At 52.4% G+C, this 25,609-nt stretch overlaps 1 protein-coding gene and 1 long non-coding RNA gene across 3 annotated transcripts in view; both read right to left on the bottom strand.

The window, feature by feature from the left end:
* Positions 1-1,490: 1,490 nt before the first annotated feature.
* RHBG (Rh family B glycoprotein) lies at positions 1,491-12,956 on the bottom strand. Its single transcript, XM_045816796.1, has 10 exons — positions 12,708-12,956; positions 7,185-7,371; positions 6,549-6,699; positions 6,286-6,433; positions 4,438-4,604; positions 4,026-4,163; positions 3,793-3,926; positions 3,174-3,295; positions 2,101-2,174; positions 1,491-1,923 (listed from the first exon to the last, which is right to left on the bottom strand). The coding sequence occupies exons 1-10, from the start codon at positions 12,892-12,894 to the stop codon at positions 1,855-1,857; spliced, it is 1,377 nt and encodes a 458-aa protein (XP_045672752.1). The 5' UTR covers positions 12,895-12,956; the 3' UTR covers positions 1,491-1,854.
* Positions 12,957-17,508: 4,552 nt separating this feature from the next.
* LOC123804542 overlaps positions 17,509-25,609 on the bottom strand; it is a 39,123-nt gene continuing 31,022 nt past the window's right edge. Inside the window, exons 3-4 of one of the 2 annotated variants that reach the window (XR_006783176.1) lie at positions 23,404-23,686; positions 17,509-18,178 (exon numbers count right to left, since the gene is read on the bottom strand). This is a non-coding gene — a long non-coding RNA (uncharacterized LOC123804542). Of the gene's footprint in view, positions 18,179-22,791; positions 23,687-25,609 lie in introns of those variants that run through there. The other variant, XR_006783175.1, reaches the window with a different exon arrangement.

Consider the following 25,609-nt stretch of genomic DNA (forward strand, 5'->3'; position numbering starts at 1 on the left):
AGGAGGAACCAGCAGTGGAGGGAGAGGACCAGGTCAGGAAAATGTGTGTGTCATCAATAAATGAACATATATAGCTTTCTCTACCCAGAATGAGCTGGATCAGGGAGGGATCTCATACTACCCTTGAATCTTCCTTTGCCTGAAGTCTTTCAGATCCTGGAGGACGGCTTGGGGAGATGTGGGGCAGAGCAGGTCGGCAGGACTGGGAGCTAAGGCCTCAGACAGTGGAATGGGGGCTGGGGCCTCCTCAGCTCTCTCCAACCCCTTCCCTCCCAGGAGGGGCTGGCAGGACCAGGAACTTCTTTGCAGTGTCAGCAGTCACCTTTCTGCCTCAGCACCAGAACCTCCCTGACATTCCTGCCCCAGCCAGCACTGGGCAGGGAGACTGCAGGGGGAGGAGGGGGCTGTAGGTGGGGGGTGAGGGTGGGGGGAGCATAGCTGGGCTGTGGGCAGGGGTGGTTCCCATGCGGTACTTGTCCCTCAGCTGCCCTCCTTGTCCCTCTCCCCTCTCTTCGACTCTGTGCTTGGCCTCTTTCTGCAGCCACACTCAGTCCTGCCAGCCACAGTGACGGTGGAACCTAGTGGGGTCACCTTCTGCCCCCGTCCCAGGGCCAGGCCCCAGAAATCCCTCCAATGCCTCCTTGGGTTCCTAGGTCAGAATGGGTCTTAGTGTTAGGAGAGACAGGTCTGTAGTCATGCTCAGCTCCTGCCAGAAGCCTTGGGGAAGGGCAGGAGAGGGCATAGAGGGGCCCCAGTCCTTCAGGGTTGAGAAGGGAGCTCCCGTCTACTGGAGGGGTAGATTCTCTGTTTGGATAAGATCTGAAAGCCCTAGCGCCCACCTGACATATGGGAAAGGTGTGTCATGAATGGTGAGAACCAGAGTGGAGGCAGACAGGAAGGCAGTTAGGCTATAGGAAGGACTTCCATTCTTGATAGCGGAGGGAGGGGCAGGAAAGCCAAATTTTCTTCTGCTGTGTCTGGGGTGCCCTCTGGTGGTCAGATGACTTGAGTCTGTCAGCAGCCCTGGACCTGTCTCCCCATCCTTCTCAGAGGTGACTCTCATGGGTTCCTCAATTCCTCAGACTTGGAACAGAGACATCAGGTGGTGTCTGGCTGCTTCCAGCTTCTGAGAAGTTAGTGGCAAAGCACTCTTTATTCCTCTCAGGCCCTGCGGCTGCCTCCTTCCTACTCTGCTCTGAAGCCTCCCAAGTTGAGGGTCGAAGTGGAGGCAGTTCTGGAACTCTAAGAACTCTCCAGCAGCCCGAGCTGTCCTATAACAGACACAAGCTTTCTGAGAGGGAGTGAGCTCCCTGTCTCTTCAGGCAGGCAAGTCCAGGCTGGGTACCCACCTTGTAGAACATAGAACCCTAGAGGGAGTTCCATGGACCCAGGAAGGTGGGGTGTTTCCCACCCCAAGGTTCTAACACAGTGAGTTAGAGGGTAACAGGAACTTTCCGAATTTCCAATGCACAAAAAAAGGAGTCAGAGGCCTTGATGACGATGGTGTTTATCACCCTCGGAAAGCCAGGCCCGGCTCGCACTGTTTAACCGTGCGACGTCGGACAGTGGATCATCAGTCCCTTGGTGCCTCACTTGCAGGTTGTGGGGTGGAGGGTGATGGTGGTGGTGAGGCTGCTGGGGGGTTCTTCCCCCACCACAACCAGTTACAGCCCTGCTCCTCCACCAGCTCCCAGGCCTTCTACAGCCATTCCCTGAGTGCTGCCCATGGAAAGGAGGCTCCTCTAGCTTGTGACTTCTTTCCTGCAGTAGGAAGGATGGGAGCTACGAAATAACTTCCCAGTCGTGGCCAGTCTTTATCTTCTAAATGGAGAGCATCCTCTCACAGGAAGGAAGTTAGGCCTGAGTGTCTAGTTCCTCCCGCCTCAGAGGTCCCTGGGCTTCATCCTCATGCTCCCCAGGCACCTGGAGGGCAGGGGTTGGGTAGCAGGTGAAGGGGTAACTCCAGGTGGCTGGATGCCACATATACCCCAGAGGAGAGTGAGGAGGCAAGTAAGGAAAGAGGCAGGCTGGATTATAGGAGGTGAGGCAGGGGAGAGCAACAGAGCCCTCTGGGCCTGAGGGGCGGCCGCTCAGTCTTACCTCCCAGTAAATCTGGTCCTCGTAACACTGGGAGTCTGGGGGTGCATCCAGGCAGGGCAGCTTCAGTAGGAGCCCTGGTGGAGGGGGGAAGGATGTGTGAGACTTTTTGCTGTCTCAATGGCCGAGCTTGCCACCCAGTGCCACAAGGCACAGAGGAGCTGAGCTGGGAGGCCTGGGGTCAGCATGGTGCCTAGCCCAGGGAAGTCACAGCTGTAGTTATTGAGCACCTACTGTATGCAAGGCCCTGTGCAAAGGGCTTGACAAGCATTGCCTTTCTGAGCAATCAGCGACCCCGAAGATGAATGTGATCCCTATATGACAGAGAAGGAACTAAGGTTCAGAGAAGTTAAGTAATTCATTTTAGTTTTGCACAGTTAGTAATGAACCAAATAGTGATTTTTGTCATGAACCACAGCTGCTGAGCTTTTGCAGAAAGTGTTTATTAAATAAATAATTAGATGAATGAATGAATTGAACCTTGTCTGAGAAGGAAAATCTTGAGAGCCAGGAGGGTGAAGATACTGAATCATAGGTTTTATTTTGAAGGCCAAAAGGACTAAGGCCAGAAATCAGGAAGGACTGTCTGATCCCACATCACTGGACAGTCGGCCTCTGCAGAAAGTTTTTGTGCTGCAGTCTAGTGGTGAGCCAAGCCAACTTCTTGGCTCTGTCCCTGCCCTGGACCAAGAGAGGTAGCTCAGCAGCCCCTTCAGGAACTCAGCCTGAGGTTGGACTGCCCTCTAGTGGGCAGAGGGAGCAGCACAAGGAAGCCACAAAACCGAAGTAGAGGAACCCAACAGTTCATAGCCAATGCTCTACCTTCCCCTGGCACCAAGAGGAAGCATGTGCCAGTTGCTCCTCCTCACCTAGAGGAGGTTACCCCTCAACTCTATAGCCCCGCCCTGCATTTGGCACAAAGTAGGCGCTCAATAAATATCTGAGTAAATGAATGTCATTTCATTTGGGGGGTGGGGATGGGATCCAATGGCCCTTCCTCCAGAGAACTGCCTTTCTCTGCCTTCTGCCCTCCCTGGAGCTCCTGCACCCCTCTACCCCCAGCCAAGGTCACTCACCTCCAAGGCCCCCGCCCACAGAGGCAAACGTCAGTGTGACAAATAAGCCGAAGAGCTGGTAAACGGCCTGAGACGTGGCACTGCGCTGGCCCTCAGCTATGAGTGGAAACACGCTGTGGAGGCTGCAGGGAGGGGTTGCGGGGACACGGGGCTGGTCAGTGCGTCACGGCATGGCATCGTGCAGAGGCCAGAAGGGCCTCAGGAGCCTGTCAGGCTGAGTCTTCTCTCCGGGAGCCTGAAACACCCTGCCTCGTTTCACCCTCGTGTGATAGCAGAAACCTACACACCTTTCGAGAGTCAGTGTGAGGGTCACTTTTGCCTGCCCTCTCCCTTGAGCCTGATGTGCAAAAATCACTCCTAAGGGTCATGATGTCTTATTGGCTCTTTAGTAACACTACTGAAACCATCGTCCAAATGATCTGCTAAACGTGACTGAGGACCAGGAAGGCAGTCCCCTCGTTGCTCTTGCTCACTCTAGTTCCCTCAGCTCCCAAATGTGGGTGAATAAGTGAAAATACACACCACTTTGTTTTTGTCAGTGCACAAAGTGGGGAAAGAGTGAGGGAGGTCATTTCAAGGGGATGACGACTTCAATGTGGATCGATGGGGGGGAACTCACCCATCTCCGTAAGCTTCATGGGTGGCCAGCCAAGCCACGAGGACCCCCAGCAGGGCTCCCAGGACGCCAGGCATCCCATGAAGATTATGAACACCGCATGTGTCTTGAACTTTGAATTTTGACTCAAGGATGGGCTGGAAGACAGGACACCGATAATGAGTCTCGTGTGCCCCTCCGACCCCGGACCTGCTGGAGACCCCCTGCTCTGCCCAGGGTTGGAGAGGCATCTGTACCGTGAAGAACTTGTACCCCAGTGTGGAGACAGTTCCGGCCAGGAATCCAGCTGCCAGAGCCCCAAAGGGTGTCAGCATCATTTCACTTGATGTCCCCACCACAACCCCTCCAGCCAGGACAGCATTCTGGACATGGACCTAAGGGAGCAGGGAAGGGCGAGGCATTAGGGGCCCCTTCAAATCGTCAGCCCACATCCAATCCAAGCCCATCCAGTACAGTGGCGCCTACTGCCTCTGGAAGTCCCTCCACCATCCAACCTCTAACTGTCCTGCTACTGTCTGACCCCACCGCCTCCAGGGCAATTGGAACGCCCTGCACCTGTGCCCTTACCTGTTCCCCTGGAGAACTGGACTTGCAGGGTATGAGACCTCTCCTCCCCCTCCCAGTTCTCCCAGGGCCTCCTCCCCATACCATGTCCAGCCGCCCCTTGTCCCCGACAAGGGATGACAAGGCAAAGGTGCTGAGGGTGCTCGCGGTCAGGGAGTAGTAAGTGTTGAGGACTGTCCGATGCTGCCCATCCCCCAGCGTAGTGGGTGCAGAGTTGAAACTAGGCCAGAAGATCCACAGGAAGATGGTCCCTAAGTGGTGGGCAGGCAGGCAGAGTGAGAGGGAGTAAATGGCTCCCCACAAGGTTCGAGCTGTGTAACTGCAGGTAAGTCACTTCCTCTCAGCAGCCTCAGTCTCCTCACCTGCAAAGCGGGGACAATAACACCTGCCTCACAGAGTGAGGACTGAACGAGGTGACCTGGTCCTGAAGCGCACGGACCATGCTCCAGTAGGCGCTAAAGGCTCTGCGAACAGTGGCTAGGGAAGGGTTCTGGCACAAGAGGGAGCACCTGACTGAAAACCGCAGAGGGTTGAGTTTGTTTGTTTGTTTGTTTGTTTGTTTGTTTTGAGTATCAGCAAAGAAAAGAAAAAAGACAAAGTGTACTACATTTCAGGCACTAAGTGGGGTACTTGATATGAACATCAGGAAAATAATTTGGTTTATGGCCTCGATGTCCTATTGCAGAGGGCGGACCCTGCGGTGTGCAGCAGAGGCCTCTGTCTGCTGAGCGCCGGCGGCCGGGCCGTGCACTCTGGGGTCAGGGCTGGAGCTCCCCAGGCCCTGCCTGCCCACGTCAGAGGCTCCCAGGTCGGCCGAGGTGAGAGAACGAGGAGAAGCCAAGGGACCGAGTGAGGGAAGGCGGGGACCCTGCAGGGGTCAGCATGGCAAGGAGGTTGGTATTCCCTCTGGGAATACCGCCCAGAGCTGAGTGGTCCCTGGGAGGGCCGTGCAACTTCTCCTGGCAGCCCCACAGTCTGCGGGAAAACTGCCGCACTCACACATCGGAGCTCTGAGGGGATGGTTTGGGAGGACTCGAGGAAAGGTCAGGTGTCCTGTCTAGAAGGGGCTAGGTGGCAGAGGAGAGCTAGAATGGAGGCTTCTGGGAGCAGAAATCTTGGGGAAGCCTTTGGACTTCAAGCCAAACTTACCTGGGTCTCAAAGGGCAAGGAGGCCTGAGCCGCCCCAGGGTTACATGGACTCTATTTCACAACAAACCCGGAGCAAGAAATACAAAACCAGCCCCTCTTTTAGGGTGAGAATAAGCACTCAGTCACTTTTCAATACTACCCACAAAAAAATAAATAAATAAATTGACTTCCTTTCCTGGCTCATGTATGAAGGCATAGAGGGGACAGAGGTCAGGGCGGAAGAAACAGGCGGTGGTGACTGGTGTTCACAGGTCAGACCCCACGGCCCCCAGGGGTGGCCCCTGACTTCCAACCCCACGACTCAGGGCAGGGGCTTCTGGGAAAAGCTTCTGGGAGGAACTGTCTTTAGGAGTTGGGAGGAAGCACTAGGGACAGGCCTGGGGCTGAGAGATGGGGGAGCCTGGTGAGAGGGGGACTGAGCACGGTGGGAGCAGGAGGGCGGAGGGCCATGCGTGGCTGATGGGTCTGGTTTCTAACTTGTGGGTGGTGGGCCCTCAAGGGTTTTATGCATGGATTGGTGCCAACATTTTTGAAAGGCCCCTGGGAATGGGGCTCAGGACCTGTGCCTACCACAAGGCTGAGTTCAACTGTTCAAACTGTTGAGAAGGAGAAACACAGGTCCCCAGACTCGATGGAAGAATCCAAGTATGGAGGGAGTTCTCGGCCAGAACCCCAAAGACTACAGGCAGCACCCCGAGGCCTTGCCTGGAAATGGCTCTCTCTGGCCCAGCTCGGGGGTGCCTGGAACTGGCTCCGCCCCCACCCCACCTCAGCAGGCCTCACCGATCATAGCAAAGAGGTCTGAATGGTAGACGGAGCCCCGGCGGTGCTCGCTCTTCTCCAGCTGGGGCCTGTAAAGGACCCGTGAGAGGACCAGCCCGAAGTAGGCACCGAAGGTGTGGATGGTCATGGAGCCTCCTGCATCCCTTACCTGAGAGGGCAGAGCTGAGGTGAAGGGGAACCCCTGACCCCCACCCTGCTCCCCCCCTTCTCAGGACGTGGCCCTGGCCTCCCTCAGCCCTTGCTGCATCCCCATTCAGACTCACCCCCAGGAGACTAAGGAGCACAAACTCATTGATGCCAAACAATGCCACCTCCAGCAGGGCCATGAGCAGCAGCTGGGCCGGCCCAGTCTTGCCCAGCACGGCACCAAAGGAGATAAGCACAGCCCCAGCGCAGAAGTCAGCATTGATCATGCTGGAAGGTGGGGAGGAAGGGGGTGAGAGGGGGCGTCCTGGGGCACAGGGCTCAGGGGAGGAGGACATGAGCCTACAAAGTTCCTCCCTGGTGGGTGGGAAGGGATCACCTTGCCTCTCGGTGGATAAGGAAACCCAGGCTCAGGGTGGTAGGTCCTGGGACTCAGTGAACAGAGCCAACAGGTGGGAGAACCAGATCTTGAACTAGGAGCTTATCTGAACCCTGCCCTTTTCCATGAAGCTCTTTATCCTCCCAACAGCTCTTGGGTAATAAGGGGCCTAAAAAAATGGGGTGGTATGGCTGGGTGTGTGGATCGAGGTTGGGGGAAGAAATCAGGCAACAGGTAGGGTACCTAGGAGGAATCAACTGCTGGGTCAGAACTTCGTGTCATAAAGCAACTTGAAGGACAGGGCTTAAGCTAGGTCCTGTGGGCAGGCGCCTCCCAGGCAAAAACCAGGGAGAGCAGGGAGGCAGCTGCTGCCCACCTCTCCACGCCGACGTGGATGTGGTTGCTGTGGAAGGAGTGCAGGAAGCCCTGGATGAGCGTGGACCACTGCAGGGCAAAGGCAGCCAGGAGGAAGGTGAAGCCCACGCTGCTGAAGCCGTAGCGCTGCAGGAAGGCCATGAGGAAGCCGAAGCCCACGAACACCATGGCGTGCACATCCTGGAAACCTGGTTGGGGGGGTGGTATTTGGGGCTGCTCTGGCCACAACTCACAAACCCAGCAGCCACCCTGCCGGGGCCCAGGCTCTTGAGGCTGGAGCCGAGCTATCACACTCCCCAGGCGTGGTGGGACCTCCCAGCCTGGGCCACCTGGGCCTAACCGGCCAACCTGAAGCAGCGGGAACCAGACCACCCCTGATGTCTCCACGTCAGAGCAAGGAAGTAGAGCCTTTTCCTATTCTCTTCTCTGCACCCCTATTTGCCCTATCTCTGGGCTCTTACCACCACCTGCCCAGAAGGTCCAGCCTGTGTCTCTCCTGCTGCAATCCCTGCCCCACCATGCTCAAAATTCTCTTCCTTTTCAGAATTCTCTTCAATTTTCCCATTCTGCTGGAAAGTTCTTCTTGATATCTAACCACCATCCCTCATACTTCAAAACCTATACCTCTCCATTTTGAGAAGTTTAAATTTTTAAAAATAATTCACAAAATAGCTTTAAATTATTAACAGAGATTACCTTAGGGCAAAAAAAAAAAAAAAAAAGAAAGAAAGAAAGAAAGGAGGGGAGGGGATGCTGGCACCCAACTCCAGTGCAAATGATGCCCCCTGGGCTTATGCAACTTGGTGACACTGGGACGGAGGATTTTACTTTTTAGTTTGTTTCTTTCTGTGGTTTGAATTTTTTGTTTCTAACTGAATTACTTGAATTTTTTTTTTACTTTTAATGGGGTTTCTGGGCAGGGAGATTTGGGGCCTTTTCTGTTTGCTTTCTATTCTGCACCACAAGGTTAAAAAAAAAACTAAGCCACCCTGGCTAGTGTGGCTCAGTAGATTGAATGCCGGCCTGCAAACCAAAGGGTCGCTGGTTCGATTTCCAGTCAGGACACATGCCTGGGTTACAGGCCAGGTCCCAGTAAGGGGCATGCAAGAAGCAACCACACATTGATGTTTCTCTCCCTCTCTTTCTCCATCCCTCCCCCTGTGTAAAAATAAATAAATAAAACAAAATTTAAAAAAGAAAACTAAGCCAATAGAAGTAATATACAGTAACAATGACAATAAGGTAAATACAAATAATTTGCTGGAGTATTAGTTCTGTACTCCTCCCCCATCTGCTTGTAAACAGGGTTTGAAACACAACCCAGTATGCTATTTGGCATGCACGTGGGCCTGTTTCCTTTGCCTTGAGTCTATGACACAGTAACACCATACTCTGTATCTTTGGCTTTAATTGAAAACACTACAACGAGGGTATTTGTTATAAGCTATTGCATTTGTTATAAGTTATTGAGACTTAGGGTCAACCATGATCTTAAACTTCCCTTTCATAGCTCCATGCAAGAAACTTTTCTTAGAACGTAATGCTAGCAAATGTCACTTTCCATGAGGAACCAGTCTGCTTTCCTGTATTCATGTGACAGATGTTTATAGACGCATCGGGCTCCATAAATGTAGCTGTCATCAAGCAGCCACAGTCCCTGCTGCGCTTACAGGCATGGAGGACAGACATCAAGCATCAAAGCACTGCATATGTGAGGCTTCCGGGGTTCTGAAGAGAACACATAACTGATCACATTTCCCTTCTCCTCGGCTGCCTGAAAGCTCAGAGCTGTTCTGGAATCCCACTGCAGCAACTGCAGACCCTTAAGGGGTTCGTTATTTGTGTTCTGCTTCTTTCTCTCTTTCTTTTTAAAGATTTTATTTACTTATTTTTAGAGAGAGAGGGAGGGAGGGAGAAAAAGGAGAGAAACATAGATCGTGTGCCTCTCACGTGCCCCAGTGGGGACCTAGCCAGAAACCCAAGCATGGACCCCTGGGAATCGAGCCAGTGGATTTGGTTTGCATTTTGGTTTGCAGAACAATACCCAATGCACTGAGCCACACCAGTTAGGGCTGCTTTCTTTCCTTTCTTTAAAATAAATTTTATTTTTTAAAAATATTTTATTTATTTATTTTTAGACAGAGAGAAAGGGAAGGAAAAAGAGAGAGAAAGAAACACTAGTGTGTGGTTGCCTCTCAAATCCCCCCCGCCCCCCAACTGGGAACCTGGCCTACAACCCAGGCATGTACCCTGACTGTGAATCAAACTGGCTACCCTTTGGTTTGCAGGCCTGTGCTCAGTCCATTGAGCCACACCAGCCAGGGCTGCTTTTCTTTTCTGATACACGTCTTTTGTTGTAAATGATCTCAGGTCTCTTGTAGAAAGAGGCAGATCATAAAGCAAACAAAATCATGGTCACCTTTTTTGTTTAATCTGAAGAAGCACCAACAAGCCAAAATTTATTATTGAACTTCAGAATGTAATCATTAACTTTGAGAGAAGCAAATGGTTATGCTTTTTTTGCTTCTGTATATGGGCTGATAAGAAATGAGTTTATAAGCCCCTAGTAAAGGGTTGGGCGTATGCTGGGACTGGAAGTCTGCAGCTCAGCCGCCAGCCCCAGTGACCAAGGAGACTGAGGCTACAGAGACCCCGGGCCTCCCCAAACACCCCCAACACTGTGGCACTTCTGCCGCCCTGCCCGCTACCCAAACCAGCCAGGTTTCTCTTCTCTCCCAGATCTTAAAACCCAATAGAGAAAGAGAGACATCATTTGAACTCAGCCCACAGCTAAGTTCCTTTAGGTCTTACTGCCTGGCTTTTCTTCTCTTTGTGCAACCAGTAAAGAGGGTGCCGTGTCTGCTCTTCTGCCCGAGGACAGCAGGATAGCGGTGGGGGCTGGGTCACAGGGCTCTGTGCCCATTACACGCCGAAACTGCTCCGGGACTTGTTTTCAAAGGCAATAATATTTACATCTCCTTCCCCAGGTTTGTTTGGAGTCAAAACTCAATCCCTTACCCTGGCTGGTGTGGCTCAGACCAAAAGGTGGCTGGTTCAATTCCTGGTCAGGGCACACGCCTAGGTTGAGGGTTCTGTCCCTGGTCAGGGCACATATGAGAGTCAATCAATCAATGTTCCTCTCTCACGTCGATGTTTCTCTCCCTCCTTCCCTTCCCCGCTCTCTAAAAATCAATAAATATGTCCTCGGGTGAGGATTAAAAACATAAAAACCTGAATCCCTTAGCCTTTCAGCTAGAATCTAAACATCAAGAAATCTCCTTCACTGAGGAACATTCCACAAGGTGACCCCTCACCAGTCCCTTCAGGGGATCTCTGTGGGTGCAGGATGGAGGCTGGTTGGAGAGAAGATAAAAGCCCTCTAGAGCCACCTATTGCCCTCCCTCCTTCCCTAACTGCCCCTCCCCAACCCCACTAGATGACTCCCGAACAAGATTAAGACTGTGGGGCAACGTAACAGTTAAAGCTGACAGTTCCCTCCTTCTGACTGTGTGACCTTCGGCAAGTCACTTAACCTCTCTGAGCCTCAGTTTCCTCATCTGAAAAGTGGGGATATAAAACATGAGGAGCAGGAAAGTGAGTGGCAAGCTGGGGAAGCCATTCCTCCTACTCTGTCCCCTCTTGCCTTTAAGGGGGCAGATGTGGCTGTATTCTTCCAGAAGCAGTCACACAGACCACTCTGGTACAGGCCACACAGCTCCCTCTGCCACCTCCTGCAGGAAGACCCTGATTCCATCTACTCTAAATCTGTCTCCCAACGAGCAAGTTCTCAGAGATGTATAAAAAAGGCCTGTCTACACTTTGTTCTTAGAACCCTTTCTCATGTTTGCTTCAGCAGTCCCTGTAATCCTAGGTTTTTCCTTCTTTCTTTTTCCCATTACTTGCCTAATGGGGTAAGAAGCTCATAAGGTGGGGGAAAGGCTGCAGACAGGGAACCGAGAGACCTGGTTCTAGCCTGGCTGCCTTGCTGTGCGATCTTGGGTAGTCACACATTCTCTCTGGCTCTTGCTCCACATCTCAGTGGAGTGGACCAGACAGAGGGGCTCTGAGGGCCCTCCCGACAGTCCTCACAGGCGGGCCCTCCCAGCAGCCCCACTGTGGCACTGGCAGCTCCCCAGTGCTGCAACTGACCGCCGCCCGCAGAGCTCCCTTTCATCTCCCAAATCAAAGGGCGGCGGCCACACCCGCTTTGACCCTGATCTCTTCCCCTGGACACAGAACAGGTGAAGACCCGGCTCATCAAAGCCTCAGGCTCCAGGGACCTCCCATTCCCTCCTCCCCAACCTTCCCCCACACCAGGGTCCCAAGTCCACAGGGGTGGTAACCTAGGGCAGAAAAAGAAGGAAGACTCCCACTGCCATGCCCTGTACAGCAATACGGGGCAGACGAGCTGTTTCCAAGGAGAGTCCGCCACTCCTGCAGAGGGGCGAGAGGCTGGCAGTTTTCAGGGAGGACTTTGAAACAAGCAGGGTTTGGAGGCCTTCAGTGAGGTCCAGGGGAAAGGCAAATAGGGGTTCATGGCAGGCAGCCAAGTAAGACCCTCAAACAAGAGCAGACCTCTCTCAGCCTGGAGACTGTTCCCTTCCGACTCCCTATCTCTCTGGACAAATGCATGACCCCAAGGGCCTGCCATTCCAGCCCTGTGGCTCCGTCTTCGATCCCAGCTTCCATGGCTCACCTTGTCCAGCCAGGGCGGGGTGAGGGAGGGGCTGTCACCCCCTCTGCCCAGGATATCTGGGGGTCTGGTGTTCTATGCCCAGTTTCAATCTTCCACCTCACCCTCTAGGTCCTTAGCATTATGAGCTTCACTTTGTCACGCTGCAGCTGGGACAGGGTCAGGTGGGGACACCCTGCTGCCAGCTCCGCATACAGAAAGTGGGATAATGACAGCCTGTGGGTTTTTTTATAGGAGACTCACACTCTGAGCCTTGTTTGAATGTATATCTTTCAAACTGAGGCATCCTTCTCCCCATTGCCCAGGTGGTGAAAGTTGAGACTTAGAGAAGACCTACCCAAGCATTTGTGATGAAGTCTGAGAGATCTGGTATCCTTGATCCCAGCTGCCCAGGGCCAGAGTCACAAGGCTGGGCCCCTCAACCTTGAGAGGCTCTGTCCCCTGCAGGGGTCAGGGAATTAACCCTCGCCTTCCTGCGCCTCCTCAGCAGGCAGGTGGACTGTGGTGTATATAAGGAGTTTGGGATGCCCAGGTCCCAGTTGGAACCCTAGCTCCCTCAATTCTGACAGCGCACCCCTGCATCAGCCACTTAGCCTCTCTGAGCCTGTTTCCCCACCTCTGTCTAATTTATACACTAAATGAGGTAATGTGCATGCTGCCCTCAGCATAATACCTGGAGTGTGGCAGACATTAGTGGAAGGGTGTTATTATAAATCTGGGGCACATTTATCTCAGAGCGATAGGGTTACTACCCACCCGGGGGTAGATCTGGGCACCCAAATGTCCCCTCTTTGGTGCCCTTGCTCCCCGCGCTCCCTCACCCGAACTCACTTGGGTAGCGAAAGTAAAATTCATTGTCCGCGCTACTGTGGTTGCCCCCGTGCCAGAGGGCAGCGTCGGTTTCGTCGTTGTAGCGGACAAAAACAGCGAAGAGGATGGCGGTGGCGCCCTGGAGGAGGAGGCACAGCACGGAGAGCGGCAGTCGCCGGCCCGCGGCGCGGCGCGGGGACCCTGCCATGGGACCGAGGCTACGAGTCTCCGCCTCTGGCTCAGGCTCTGGGCGCGGGGCGCCAACAGGCACTCCCGGGCCGGCGGGACAGGTTTCACTGGAGCCAGACCCCGCCCACCGAGGAGTCCGCCCACGTGGAGGCCTCTCCCACGAGGAGACTTAGCCTTGTGCCTCACCTGGCTCCTCCCGGGGAGGAGGACGGGCGGCGGGGCCCTGAACCCCAGGCCTAAGCTAGCGCAAGGGCTGGGAGGGATGGGGGCGATCTGAACCCCAGATCCTGTCTCCCTTTGCCCCGCTGACCCTGGCGCTGTTCTGGTTGGCCTCACTCCTTGGAAATGACCCTGGGAAAGCACTCGTATTCTGCCTGCTGGAGACTCAACTGTGGACCCAGTGGGGGAAAGGCAGGGAGGGGACCTGTCCCTTCAAAAACAAAACGAAACAAGAATGTGTTAGTGTTGCCCAAGGAATGCGCGGCCCTTAGAGGCCCTGGCCCGGCCCCTCCAGGATCAACACAAGAGAGAGTTGAGGGGTTACTCGATGTTTTCCAGACTGAAAAATCATGATGGAGAATGGAAGTAAAGAGAGGGCTCTCCAGGCATTGATGATTAACCCAACTGGGGAGGTCTGAGCCTCAGCAGTCCGGTTGCTTACCCCATCCTACCCTCCTCCTTCTCCCATCCCCATTCTGCACCCCACCACGGTGCGGCAGGCTGGGAGGGGCCACACTGACACCTGGCTTCACTGCGCAGCCCGCTGTGAGCATGAGAGGGTTGGGGCTGCCTCAGCAGCTGTAAAGAAGGCAAGTCAGATGGAGAGAGGGTCTTCTTACTTAGGAGTCCAGAGTCCCTTGTTGCACAAGCAAGGTTTGCATCCCCTGGGGACCTGGTAGACAGTGAGGAGACACTGTGAGCTAGTCTTCAGAGATGAACCAGAGGACCCCTCCCCCCAGAAGCCTGACCCAGTTGGGAGACAGACACTTAGGACGGAAATTAGTTGCCACTGGGGTCAATGTGTGACCCTGGAAAGCACAGAGGCCGTGGGGACCCAGAAGGAGAGGCTGCAGAACCCGCAGGAGTGGGGATGAGGGAGGGCACTGAGCTGCAGAACTGCTTCCTGTGAGGTGGTGTCTGCAGGCAGTCTAGAAGGACAACCCTGAAACCGGCCAAGGGAAGAAAGAAGAGGGACGTTTCGAGAAAAGGCCCAGCACAGACAGAATCTGGCTGTGCGAGTGTCCCGTGTGTTCAGGACCTGAGGCCGGGGGCAGGGCGTCTGGAAAGGCCCTGCAGGCCCTGCTAAGGCACACGGCCTCTAACCCGAGGGCCCTGGGCCACTGGAGGGCTCCGAACAGGTGGGCAGCCTGGCACCATGGGTTCTGACACCTACAGGCCGCGAGGGCCTTCCAAGAAGAAAAGCTGAAGGCCAGTCTCAGAGGGGCTGTGGGGAGGGAGGCCCTCTGTCTGCAATGCCACCCCACTGTCTGAGGGGGCTGTCATGGTGGAAGGGCTTGCAGGCATTTGCAAAGATGTTCAAGACCCCTGCCTGCAGGAAGAATTGCCATTGCCAGAAGATGTGGGCCAGGTTCACAGGGGCCAGCCACTTCCCAGAGCAGATGCAGAGTCGGGGTCCTCCTAGGAAAGAACTTGCCTCTTCTCAGGAATGGTTAAGGATAGAGGTGACAGTGAAGACCCTGATCCCCCTCCTTGCTTCCCCTTCTGTCCTTTCTGAGTTCACCTCCTCTTCCGCGCTCCCCGTGGGCTTGAGCCTCCAGGCCAGTGTGGGCCGGAAGACAGTTGCATTCTAGGTGTCCAACTTCCTGACCTGAGTGCCCAGCCAGTTGGGGATGGAAAGGGGGTGGGGTCAGCCTCTGGGTAGCAGCTTCTGGTAGCACTGCTCTCAGCAGGCCAGTCAGGCTCTCTGGCCCTCAGTGGCCCCTGGCCCCTGGCCCAGAGGCTCCCTAGTTGGTCAGCAGGAAGACTGTTTTCTAGTTCCTTCTGTGGAGTGGTGTGGAAAGTAAACGTCTGGTCAACAGTCTGTGGATAATAATTCTTGTATAATTCAGCATCTGGGTATCCTCCTGGTGTGTCAGCTTTCCTGCTCCAGAGACACATCCTGCTTTCGGAGCCTGGTTTGGGCATGCGCGTTGCTCTGGGTTGCCCAGGCAGGGTCTGGGTAGGCCCTGCGAGGGGAAGAGCCTTCAAGAGCTGTAGAACCAGAGGGAGCAAGGCCCGGGCAGCTGGACCTTCCCAGCATCCCTGGGAGTTTTCTCTTTGATTCCAGCCTCCTCCACCTCTGTCTTACCTGTTGACTCTCTTAGTCTAAGTTCCTCAGGATCTCTGATTTTCCCTCTCCTCTGTTTCCCATCCATTCAATCAACAATTCATCCAGTGCCAATCCTAGGCCAGCTTTTGGGGTTCTAGTCAACATCAGGAACAGGGTTGGGTCCTGGAGGCCCCTCTGTCCTGGTAGATGTTAATGTTTTACCTGGTGGATTGTGGAGAGGTCTAAAGGGAGCCCTTGGAAAGCCCAGGACAGCTGGGCTGGCCTCTGGAGGGTGCACTTGGAGACCTCTGGCTAACGGCTCTTCACCAACTTGTATGGCAAGATCTTGATATTTTAACAACTAGTGAGTAGCAGCTAGTACCACCCTTTGGTCCAACAGACAGCAAGACCCTGATGATGCTTCCCTTCTGAGGGTCCCCAGGCCCACCTACCCCTCTGTGGGCTCCCCTGGCAGGCCTCCGCCTGTGAGGGCTCCCCTGGCCCACCACCTAATATGAGAGGCCCAGTCCGTGGTTTTCCCTTGGCTCACCCAGTGATGTCAGGCTCTAGGGGCCCCCTCCTGCCTCCTCTGGCCCTGGAAGCTCTAATGGAATTGGGGGCCTCATCTTACTCCTTCCTTCATCTCAGCCCTCCTCTGAGGGGCCCCTCACTCTGCCCCCAGCTTTCACCCTGCCTGGCCTGGGGTTTGTCCAATCTTTGACCTTCTATCTCCAGTTTCCAGCTGTGACCAGCTGGGCACCTGAAGGGTAGCCAAGGGGAACCAGTGTCTGCTGCCTGCCATGGCCCAGCCTGGCCCGGCCACCCATGGGGACCGGGGCTCAGGTTACTGAGTAACTCAAGGTTGCTTAGAGCTGCCCTTTGTCAGGGTCACCTCCTCACTACTCCCTGCTTTTTTGGTTTAGAAATCTGCAAAGCCACTTAGCTCCTTTAGCTCCAATGAACTATCTCCAGTGTTGTGGGAAACAAAAGAGAAAAATAGCAAAGCACCAGAGTTGTTAAGACATTTGTTTGTTTGTTCGTTCGTTCATTCATTCATTCATTCATTCATTCATTTACCACATTTTTACTGGATGACTAGAAGCTATTGAGACCTCTGAGTCTGTTTCCTTATCCACAGGAGTAATAATATTCCCACTGTGGAATTGTTATGAGGATTCCAAATAATTGATGTAAGAGTGCTGGCGTTTTGTAAGCATTCAACACATGTTGTGATTATTACTGTTCTGATTGGCTGAGCAGACAGGACAAATGGGTCACTAACTGGAACACACTAGGGGCACATGACTCTGAAGACAAGGACAGATGGAGGGAGCAGACACAGTCTCAATGCGTTTTCCTGTCATCAAATAGAGGGGGTGAGCAGCATGGGACATGGACTTAGGAATAGCTCATTCAACAAGGGCCATCAGACCAGTAGCTCCAGTGATATAACAGCTCTTGAACAGAGGAGATTTGGGAAAGGCAGAGCCTTCCTTCAACAAACATGCATGTATTGACCATCACTCTGTGCCAGGCACTGTGCCAGGTGCTGGAAATCCAATGAAACAAGATAAAGCCCCAGTCCTGGGTAGGTGGGTCTTCATCTCAGGGGGCAGGGATGCAGATGAATAGGCAGGCAATCTCTCTGCAGAGGACTGTAATGGGGGAGGCAGATCCCGTGGGCCCTTAGCCCACGATGGGGGTGGTTTGGGAAGGCTTCTCAGAGGAAGTGGTGCTTACATTGAGACCTGGCCTAATTTCACAACTGGGATGGAGAAGGTGGATTCCGTTTTGTCTGACACCCTGGTGTGAAAATAAGAAGGAGGCTCTGCCCATTTTCTGGGAGTGGGCAAACCCCAGATCTCAATTTCTCCTGAAAAACCATGGCCACTGTGGCACTATGCAAAATATTATTGTATGTGTATACATGGCACAGTGAAAATTAAATATGGCGTCCCCCCCAGGGGTTCACCATATTAGCCTCCACGTAAAAGATTGTCAAAATCAGTTTACTTATGTAAATAAAAATGACAGCACCTTGAAAAAAAGGTTTGTCAGATGGCAATGATTGCAAACCAAAAAGTTTTCCCGTTCACTGATCATATTTTATTTGCACTCCTGCTGCACGCCAGGGGTTGTGCCAGATTCAGGGGGAGTGTCCTCCGTGCTCTGTCTGCCACAAGCAAATGAAATGGAGCCGCACTCCGCTCTCAGGATAACAGAGCAGATGAGATGCAGCCTCAGGTCCTGAAGACTGACAGCACCCTGCTTCCATGGTACAATTCTTGCCTGTTCTGTTGGGGGGTCAGTGGTCAATTCCTGGCCAGTAAAATTTTGAAACAGAGCAAAATGCAGAAGGTAAGAGCATGGCCTTAAAATGAGAGGGCAGCAGGTCACAGTTGCAGCTCTGCCCCAAAAGGTTTTGGACACGTTCCTTACCACTCTTTGAACCAGTGCTGCATGGACATAAAAGTGGTGCTTACCCCGAGGGGCTGTTGCTAGGGTTAATGTCCACAAAGCCCATGACACGCAGTGTATCTCCAGCAGTGAAGCTCACGAATATAATGAGGACATTTGTAAATAACTTCTATGGCTATCTCTTTCTTTCCCTTCTAGTTCTCCTGCCACTGGCCTTAGGAGAACTTTCGTTAACTGCTAGAGACATGGGAAGACTGGCCCTCAGACCGTAGTTTTGGAAATAAAATGAAGTGTGCTCAGTTAACTCTCAAGTGCCTTACTGGGCCTCTTCAGGGAAAAGGCCAGGAGGGAACCCCAGGTGTGGCGGGCTTGCTTCTAGGAATGGGCCCCATGGATGGGACTGCGGTCAGAGGGAGCGGGCAAATGGGAAGCCACATGCCCACCCCGGCTCCTTGCCCTCAGCTCTCCAGAGGATTCGGCCACCACCACTGAGCCAGCCGAAACCGCACTGTGTCCCAGACGGGCCAGGAAGGCTGCCTCGCGTCCTGCTGCTTTCCTCTGCCAGAAGCTTCATCCAGGTACCCTGGGGTGGGACTGCTGCTCCCTTTCTGCCTTCCTGAAACATAAGTGACACTTTTAAAAAAGATTTTATTTGCCCTGGCTGGTGTAGCTCAGTGGATTGAGTGTGGGCTGCGAACCAAAGTGTCGCAGGTTTGATTCCCAGCCAGGGCACATGCCAGGGTTGCAGGCCATGGCCCCCACCAACTGCACATTCATGTTTCTCTCTCTCTCTCTTTCTCCCTCCCTTCCCTCTCTAAAAATAAATAAATAAACCTTAAAAAAGGATTTTATTTATTTGTTTTTAAAGAGAGGGGAAGGGAGGAAGAACGAGAGGGAGAGAAACATCAACGTGTGGTTGCCTCTTGTGTGTGCAGCACTGGGCGGAGCCTGCAACCCAGGCATGTGCCTCAGTCGAACTGGGAATCGAACCAGCAACACTTTGGTTCACAGGCTGGCACTCAGTCCACTGAGCCATACCAGCCAGGGCCATAAGTGACACTTTTTGATGAACACTTCTTTTCTCTGGAAATGGAGCAGCTGGGCAGAAATGTTTTTCACATATGACCAAGGACAGAACAACTGTGAAGGTAGAAAGCATATCTTTTCTGCCCAGGGCCTTGTGAGGGACCCAGCACAGCAGGGCGGAAGGAGCTGGGGTGAAGGTGGGGAGATGGGCCCTTAGGTCTGACCAGAGGAGCTGGCTCTAAGTAGATCCTGGGTGCAGAAAGGGATCAGACTAGACTGTGAACGTAGGAGAACTTGGCTCCCTCTAGCGCTCATTGAGGGACATGGACTGTCTGCTCAGGGTCTCCCCTCTGCAGCCCTGCCAGCTCCTGAGACACAGAAGAACATGAGATCCTAGTATTTTAGGCAAAGTCCTGCCTATTCAGCCATTCGTTTCATAGCTATTTATTGAGCCATCCATGCAAGGTCAAGCAGGCCCTAATTTCAATCCTGTGAGAACACAGCAGTGGACAAATAGACATTGTCCTTGCACTCAGAGAGCCACTAGTGTGGGAAACACACGATAAACACACCAATAGATACATAATATGTCATTAAAAGGCTTATAGAAAACAAAGCTGGGTGAGAGGACGGAGTGGCAGGGCTGCAGTTGGACCATGTTGCTAGGGAAAGCCACAGGAGAGATGGTGGCGGGGGCGGGGGCGGGGGCGGGGGAGGGGGTGTCTCACAGACTCTGAGGCAGAGGAAACAGCAATAAGCTGACGCTGAGTGGGGAGAGGGCAGTCTGGCTAGAGTGAGGTGAGCACACATAGGACTTAAAGCCCTGGTAAGGAGTTTGGACTTTATTGTAAGGATTATGGTGTGCAAGTGAGGGGTCAAAAGCAGAGGAATAATGTTATCTGATTCACTGCTTTAAAGGATCCCTCTGGCTGCCTGGGGAGCATGGGCTGTAGGGGGTAAGTGGAAGCAGGCAGCCAGTCTGGAGCCCGCTGGAACAACCCACGCAAGAACTGTGGTAGTGGTCACAGTAGAGAAAGTGAGAGGCAGTCAGGTTCTGGGTATACTCAAATGGTAGAAGCAGCAGGATTTACTGAGGGTTTAGGTAAGAGGGTGAGAGAGAAAGGAACCGTGATAGACTGAACTGTGTCCTCCTCAGACTCATACGCTGAAGCCCTACCACGCAATGTGATGGTATTTGGGAATGCGGCCTTTAAGAGATAATTAGGCTTAGATGAGGTCGTGAGGGTGGTGCCTTCATGGTGGGATTAGTCCCTTTCTAAGAAGAGGCACCAGAGAGCTTCCTGACTCTCTGCCATATGACACAGCATCTGCAAGCCATCTGCAGCCAGGGAGAGACCTCTCACCAGAACCCAACCACGCTGGCACTTCCAGCCTCCAAAATAATGAGTAAATAAATTTCTCTTGTTTAAGCCACCCCATCTATGATGTTTTGTTATAGCAGCCCAAGCTGACTGACTAATACAGGGGTCAAGGATGGTGCCCAGGTTCACACCCGAGCCACTGGTGGAATGGTGTGGCATCGCCGAGCTGGTCGCACTAAGAGTGGGGCAGGCCCAGGCAGCTAGGAGCTCCATTTCAGGATATACGAGGTCTGTCCAGAAGGTCACCAGCCATGTAATATGAAAAATAGCAACATTTATTAAAGAAGATACAAGAAACATTGTACATAGGACAGTAATGCCTCAGTCTCCTTCAAAGTAGGCACCTTGACACCTCACGCAGTTCTCCCAATCTTCATCAGCTGCCCTGTTGTATTTTCCTGAATCTCATCGATGGTCTGACACCGCTTCCCTTTCAAGGCGATTTTAGTTTTGGGAAAAGCCAGAAGTCACAGGGTGCTAAATCTGGGTTGTGGGGGAGCTGAGTCACCTGGGTGATTTGATGTTTTGCCAAAAAACTCTGCACGAGATGTGATGCATGATCAGGCACATTGTTGTGATGAAGCTGCCAATCACCAGTTGCCCATGGCTGCAGCCTTCTGAATCATCCCAAGTTTCCACAAAGGAATATTCAAGCTTAATGCAAAATTTGATGCAGATTCATTGCTCTAGTCTCTCAGTCATTTTGAATGCATGGCCACACAGTATATGTATCTTATATCAGACATCCTATATATCTTTCTAACATTTCCTGGACACCTTGAGTTCTGGACCCCATTACAAATCCTTCTTTTGGGGGCCCCCTGGCTGCACCCTCCTACATAAGGAGAGGACCATGCGGCTGTAGCAGTGAGGAGAACCACGTGGCTTTGGCCAGAGTGGGGGGACCCCCCCACCCCCCAGCCATGAGAAGAACCACCATGTGGCTTTAGCTGGAGATCCCAGCAACACAGCTGACGGTGCCGGGAACTGAGGGAGGCCTACCAGCCAAGCACGGATTACTGGGAAGAACTGGGGACTGCCTGAGCCATGAACTTCTATTTTCCTGAGATACGGTACCCCAGACTGGGCAAAGGGGGAAGGAAGGGCTGTGTGTGTTTGTGGGTGTTTTAAGGGACTTTGGGATTTTGATGAAGACATTAAGTCATTACTCTTAAGTCTGTATAACTTGAATCAATAACCCCTTTCCTTTCCACCAATCTCTAACATGGAGAGCCATAATTCTCTGGTGAAAGGAAAGGTGAACCTAGTACAGGGGGACCCCAGGAGAAACGGGGGTCAATTCAGTAGCATTGTGGGACCCTCTTCCCTGGTGGTTAATCAAGGAAAATCATGGGAGGCCACTTGTGCAGTAGCTTTAAAGTAATACAACTACTTGCACATGTGCAGTGAAAGCCCACCAAAACTAGCCAGGAAGGATCTGCCCTATAAGAATAGAGTCCCTCCAGCCCATGAGGTCAATCTCTGCTTGGAATTGGCCTGCTCCCATGTTCTCTGCTATAAACTCTGGGTGTTCGGTTTAATACTTTATACCGATCACCTAGAACCTGGTTACCTGTGCCCACCTGTGACACTTACATGGCTGCAGCTGCGTGCTTCTTTTTCCACTGCCACAGCCGCGTGGCTCCCTCTCTTCAATGACTGCAGGAGTCTTCACTCAGCCAAAACCACATGGTCCTCTCTCCAATGGCTGCCGAGTCTGGGTTTAAATATCCTTCCAGCTTTACTGGGCTGCCATCCATGAGTCTGGGCAGGCCTGGCCCCATGTCATGGAGCCAATCATCTCCAAGCTCTCATGCAGGCACTGTAACTAGGGGGAGTTGCCTCCCAGTTACATCTTGGGGGGAAGTTCCTTCCATCCCCCTGGTTCAGAGCATGGCCACAGCTATTTAACATATCAATGCAACCAGTTAAAGGTTATAGATGTGCCAAATGACTACACCAGAGGTTGGCTGCAAAGCTGTTGCTGTGCAAAACAGCTCTCAATGACCCTGCTCCATATGTTCCTTCCCCCAACTCACACCTGTGTTGGAGGGTGAGGACATCCTATATATCTTTCTAATATTTGCTGGACACCTTGAGTTCTGGACCCCATTACAAATCCTTCTTTTGGGGGCCCCCTGGCTGCACCGTCCTACAGGTGGGGTCACAGAAGCCTGTGTGAAACACGCATTTCTGGAAGGGAAAGACCAGGCACTCAGAGAAAACTGAGAACTGTCCATTGACTATGACAAAGAAGTGGGTCTGGGGACCTTGACACAAACTGTCACAGTTGACTGGCTGTTATAAAAGCCACATACAAGGAGGTTCAACAGAGGAGCGGAAATAGTGAACATAATCCTATCTGCTGAGTTGTTCTGCTCCATGAAGAAACAGAGAAATGGGGCCATAGATGGAGAGGAACAGGGGCCGAGGAAATTCTTTCTTTTCTTCTTTACTAACAGGAGATGTTTTAGCAACTAGCTCACAGGCTAAAGGAAATGCAACTCGCCCTGAAAGAAATCAGATGCAAACAAAACTGAGAGTGAAAAGTGCAGCGTAGCGTACTGGTGCCCGTGTTCTCTGCCATCATGAGGGAAGGAGCAGAGGAACGCTTTTGAGCAGTAAATGCCAAGATTTATTGAAACCATTGTTCACAAACCTACTGTCAGAACAAATGAGAATGATGAAGACTAGTCAGCAGAAGTGTTGGAGGAAAACATATTTCGAGCAGTTTACATGTTGCTGCATGAGTCACGGGCCCCAGACCTTTAAATCCTAGTGATGAGTTTCAGAATAAAGTAGCAATGGCTTAAATCTCCCACAGCTTCCCCCCAGTCTTAGAGGATGCTTATGATGTGCCATGCCACGAGATGTAGTGTGATTGAAAATCCTCAGGAACGATGTCTATTTCTTGCAGCACATATAGCTATTAGGTCAGAATCACTCAAGAAACCGGACAGACGCAGCGAGCTAAGGAGAGCAGGGTTTATTAGTGGGGAACAAGAGGGAAAGTGGAGCCAACCCAGGGAGGTTAAGAGAAAAGGGGGGCCAACCAAGGGAGGTTGGGACTCACTCCGTTGTTCCTAGATCAGGGTTTTTAAATGCAAAAACCTGCAGTTGGGGTATCAGAGTCTGATTGGCTAGACCTGGTTGCTGGGTGAAAGCTGCCTCCTGTTATGCCTGATAGGCCGACCCCAGACCCTAATCTTCCTGGGTAGGGTCTGCAGGCAGCTTCCCACAGTGCCATGTTCTCGCCTGGTGATTCTCATTCCTCCTAGACATGCCTAGATCTAACAATACTAGCATCTAAAGAGGAAACCACTTCAGAATGGAAAGAAATCGTGAGGATAAATGAGTCCCTTGGTGGCTCTGGGGCAACAGAGAGTCCAGCGGAGAGAGTGAGGAGTCAGGAAACAGGAAACAGCTGGCTCACCTCTCAGGGAGAAAGAAAAGTGTGCTGCCCCACTGTGCCAGCTGCAAGGGGGTGGGGAGGGTTCCACGGGTCTGGGTGAGCCCACTGCCATGGAAACCAGGGTCCAGTCCGTCCCTAGATAGGTGAGGCTCTTCGCCGTTCCTGGAACACAGGGCACCTGGCTTCTGATGCCTCCGCGCCTTCCCCGGGACCTTCCCCAAGTCTTCTCAGCCCCAGTGGAATCTTCCCTCAGGATCACTCCTTCCTTCTGCCCTACCCAGGCTTAGTCTCCTTAGGTAGGAGCCTGTGGGAGAATAGAAAGGTTATGGTTTGGGAGCCAAACAAATCTGGATTTGACTCCTAGCTCTGCCCCAGCAACATGGAGGACCTTGAACTAACTAATCTCTCTGAGCCTCAATTTCTCTACTTGTTAAAAAAGGGGATGCCAGCACCAGGTTGTCCAGGTGGTGTGACTCTAAGATGATGTTATGAAGTACCCAGCACAGAATAAACAATAAATAGGGCTATTACTACTATATTATGATATAGTATTGTAATGAATTGTTTATATATCTTTCAAGGTAGGCTGTGAACCCCTCAAGGGCAGGGCCCTATCTAATTTTCCTTCGTCTGGTACCTAGCACAACACCAGATGATGCTCAGTGAATGCTTGTGGAATGAATCAATGAAGAATGGAAGGAGCAGCTACAGGGAATTTACAGCTGTTCAGTCGGTTCCCTGACCTTGAACAAACAGCCTGGAGTGTCCCTTTGTTACCAAACTCAAGGCACTCACCACTTGGGGGTGTTCTGTTGGACGACGATGTTTTATTTACTTGAAGCAGGTAAAGGAGATAGGATTTGTTTTCAAAGCTCTGTCTCCAGAATGAGGCTTAACAAATGGTTAAATACACTATTTGGTCAATTATACTTGCTTTCTTCTTTGCAGTTGGCTACATTTAATCCTGTTGAGTTCCTGTCAAACTCATCCTGTTTACAGCTGGTCTGCAAAACAATGTGCTGCATTTGATCATTTAATAAGAATAGCATTTAGTAAAGAGAATCCGGACCTTAAAACCCTAGTCCTATCGAACACCTTGACATCCCATTGCTGAGGAGCTCGTATGTGGTCAAGGCAGATCCAGAGAGGCATGCACAACCTCTTCTCCAGCAGGGAACAAGACCCCCACCCACATCAGCCAGTTTCTCCCTCTAGGCTCACTGATTCACTTCCCAGACTCTGGACTCAAGTTGGTGTGGTTACCTGTCTGCCCTTTCTTCCACTAAAACAGGACTCTGGGGTAAGGCCCACCTCAAGTGTGAGTCCCTGTCTTTGGGCTCCTTGCTGTGTTTTCTCCAAATTATAGCACTGGATGCTCTGTTGAGATTTATACCTCCATCCCCTTCTCCAGAAGGGGCATCTTGGGAGTGACCTTCTACTGGGCATAGCATGGTCCCCACTCCCAATTCCGAATGAAATATGTGGCTGAAAGAGGACAGGACTTGGACTCCCTCTGGTCCCCAGCATTGCGGAGAGTCCTATGCAGATCTCCACCCAGGAGGTTCTGCCCGGCTTCTGGCTTCCTCTTCCTCCTGCTCTCTTTGCAGACCCTCTGCCTGGAGGCAGCGGGCCACTGGTGCTAAAATGAAGTTAACCCACTGGCTTCCGCTTCCCGCAACACCAGCACCTTCACCCTGGGCTTGCAGCTCAGGTTAGTCAGTGGAGGGGGTATGGGGGGGGGGGAGACCTGCACCACAGGGGCTGCAGAGAAACCCGGAGCATTCACACCTTTGGCTGGGCTGGGCTCCATGATTTGGAAACAAAGTTATCCTTCCCACTTATTCACTCAGTAAATATTTATCTATTTGAGTATTTCATTTTACTAGCATTTAAATAATGCAGCTAGCCCTGGCCAGTGTGAGTTCTTTGGAGCATCCTCCCATAACCCAAAGGTTGGGGGTTTGGTTCCTGGTTAGGCCATGTGCCCAGGTTGCAGTTCCGCCCAGTCCAGGTGCCACCATCTGGGTCCTCACGCATATGGGGAGCAACAAATCCATACTTTTCTCTCACATCGGTGTTTCTTTCCCTTCCTCTCTCCCTTTCTCTGTCTCCAAAAGACAAAGACAAAGAGAAAGAGAGAGAGAGAAGGAAGGGAGGGAGGGAAGGAGGGAGGGAGGGAGAAAAAAAGGAAGGAGGAAGGAAGGAAGAAAAATTCTCTGGTGAGGAT

The sequence above is a fragment of the Phyllostomus hastatus genome, unplaced genomic scaffold (genome assembly GCF_019186645.2).
Source record: "Phyllostomus hastatus isolate PE091 unplaced genomic scaffold, TTU_PhHast_1.1 phas_scaffold_216, whole genome shotgun sequence".
In the NCBI taxonomy this organism is placed as follows: domain Eukaryota; kingdom Metazoa; phylum Chordata; class Mammalia; order Chiroptera; family Phyllostomidae; genus Phyllostomus; species Phyllostomus hastatus.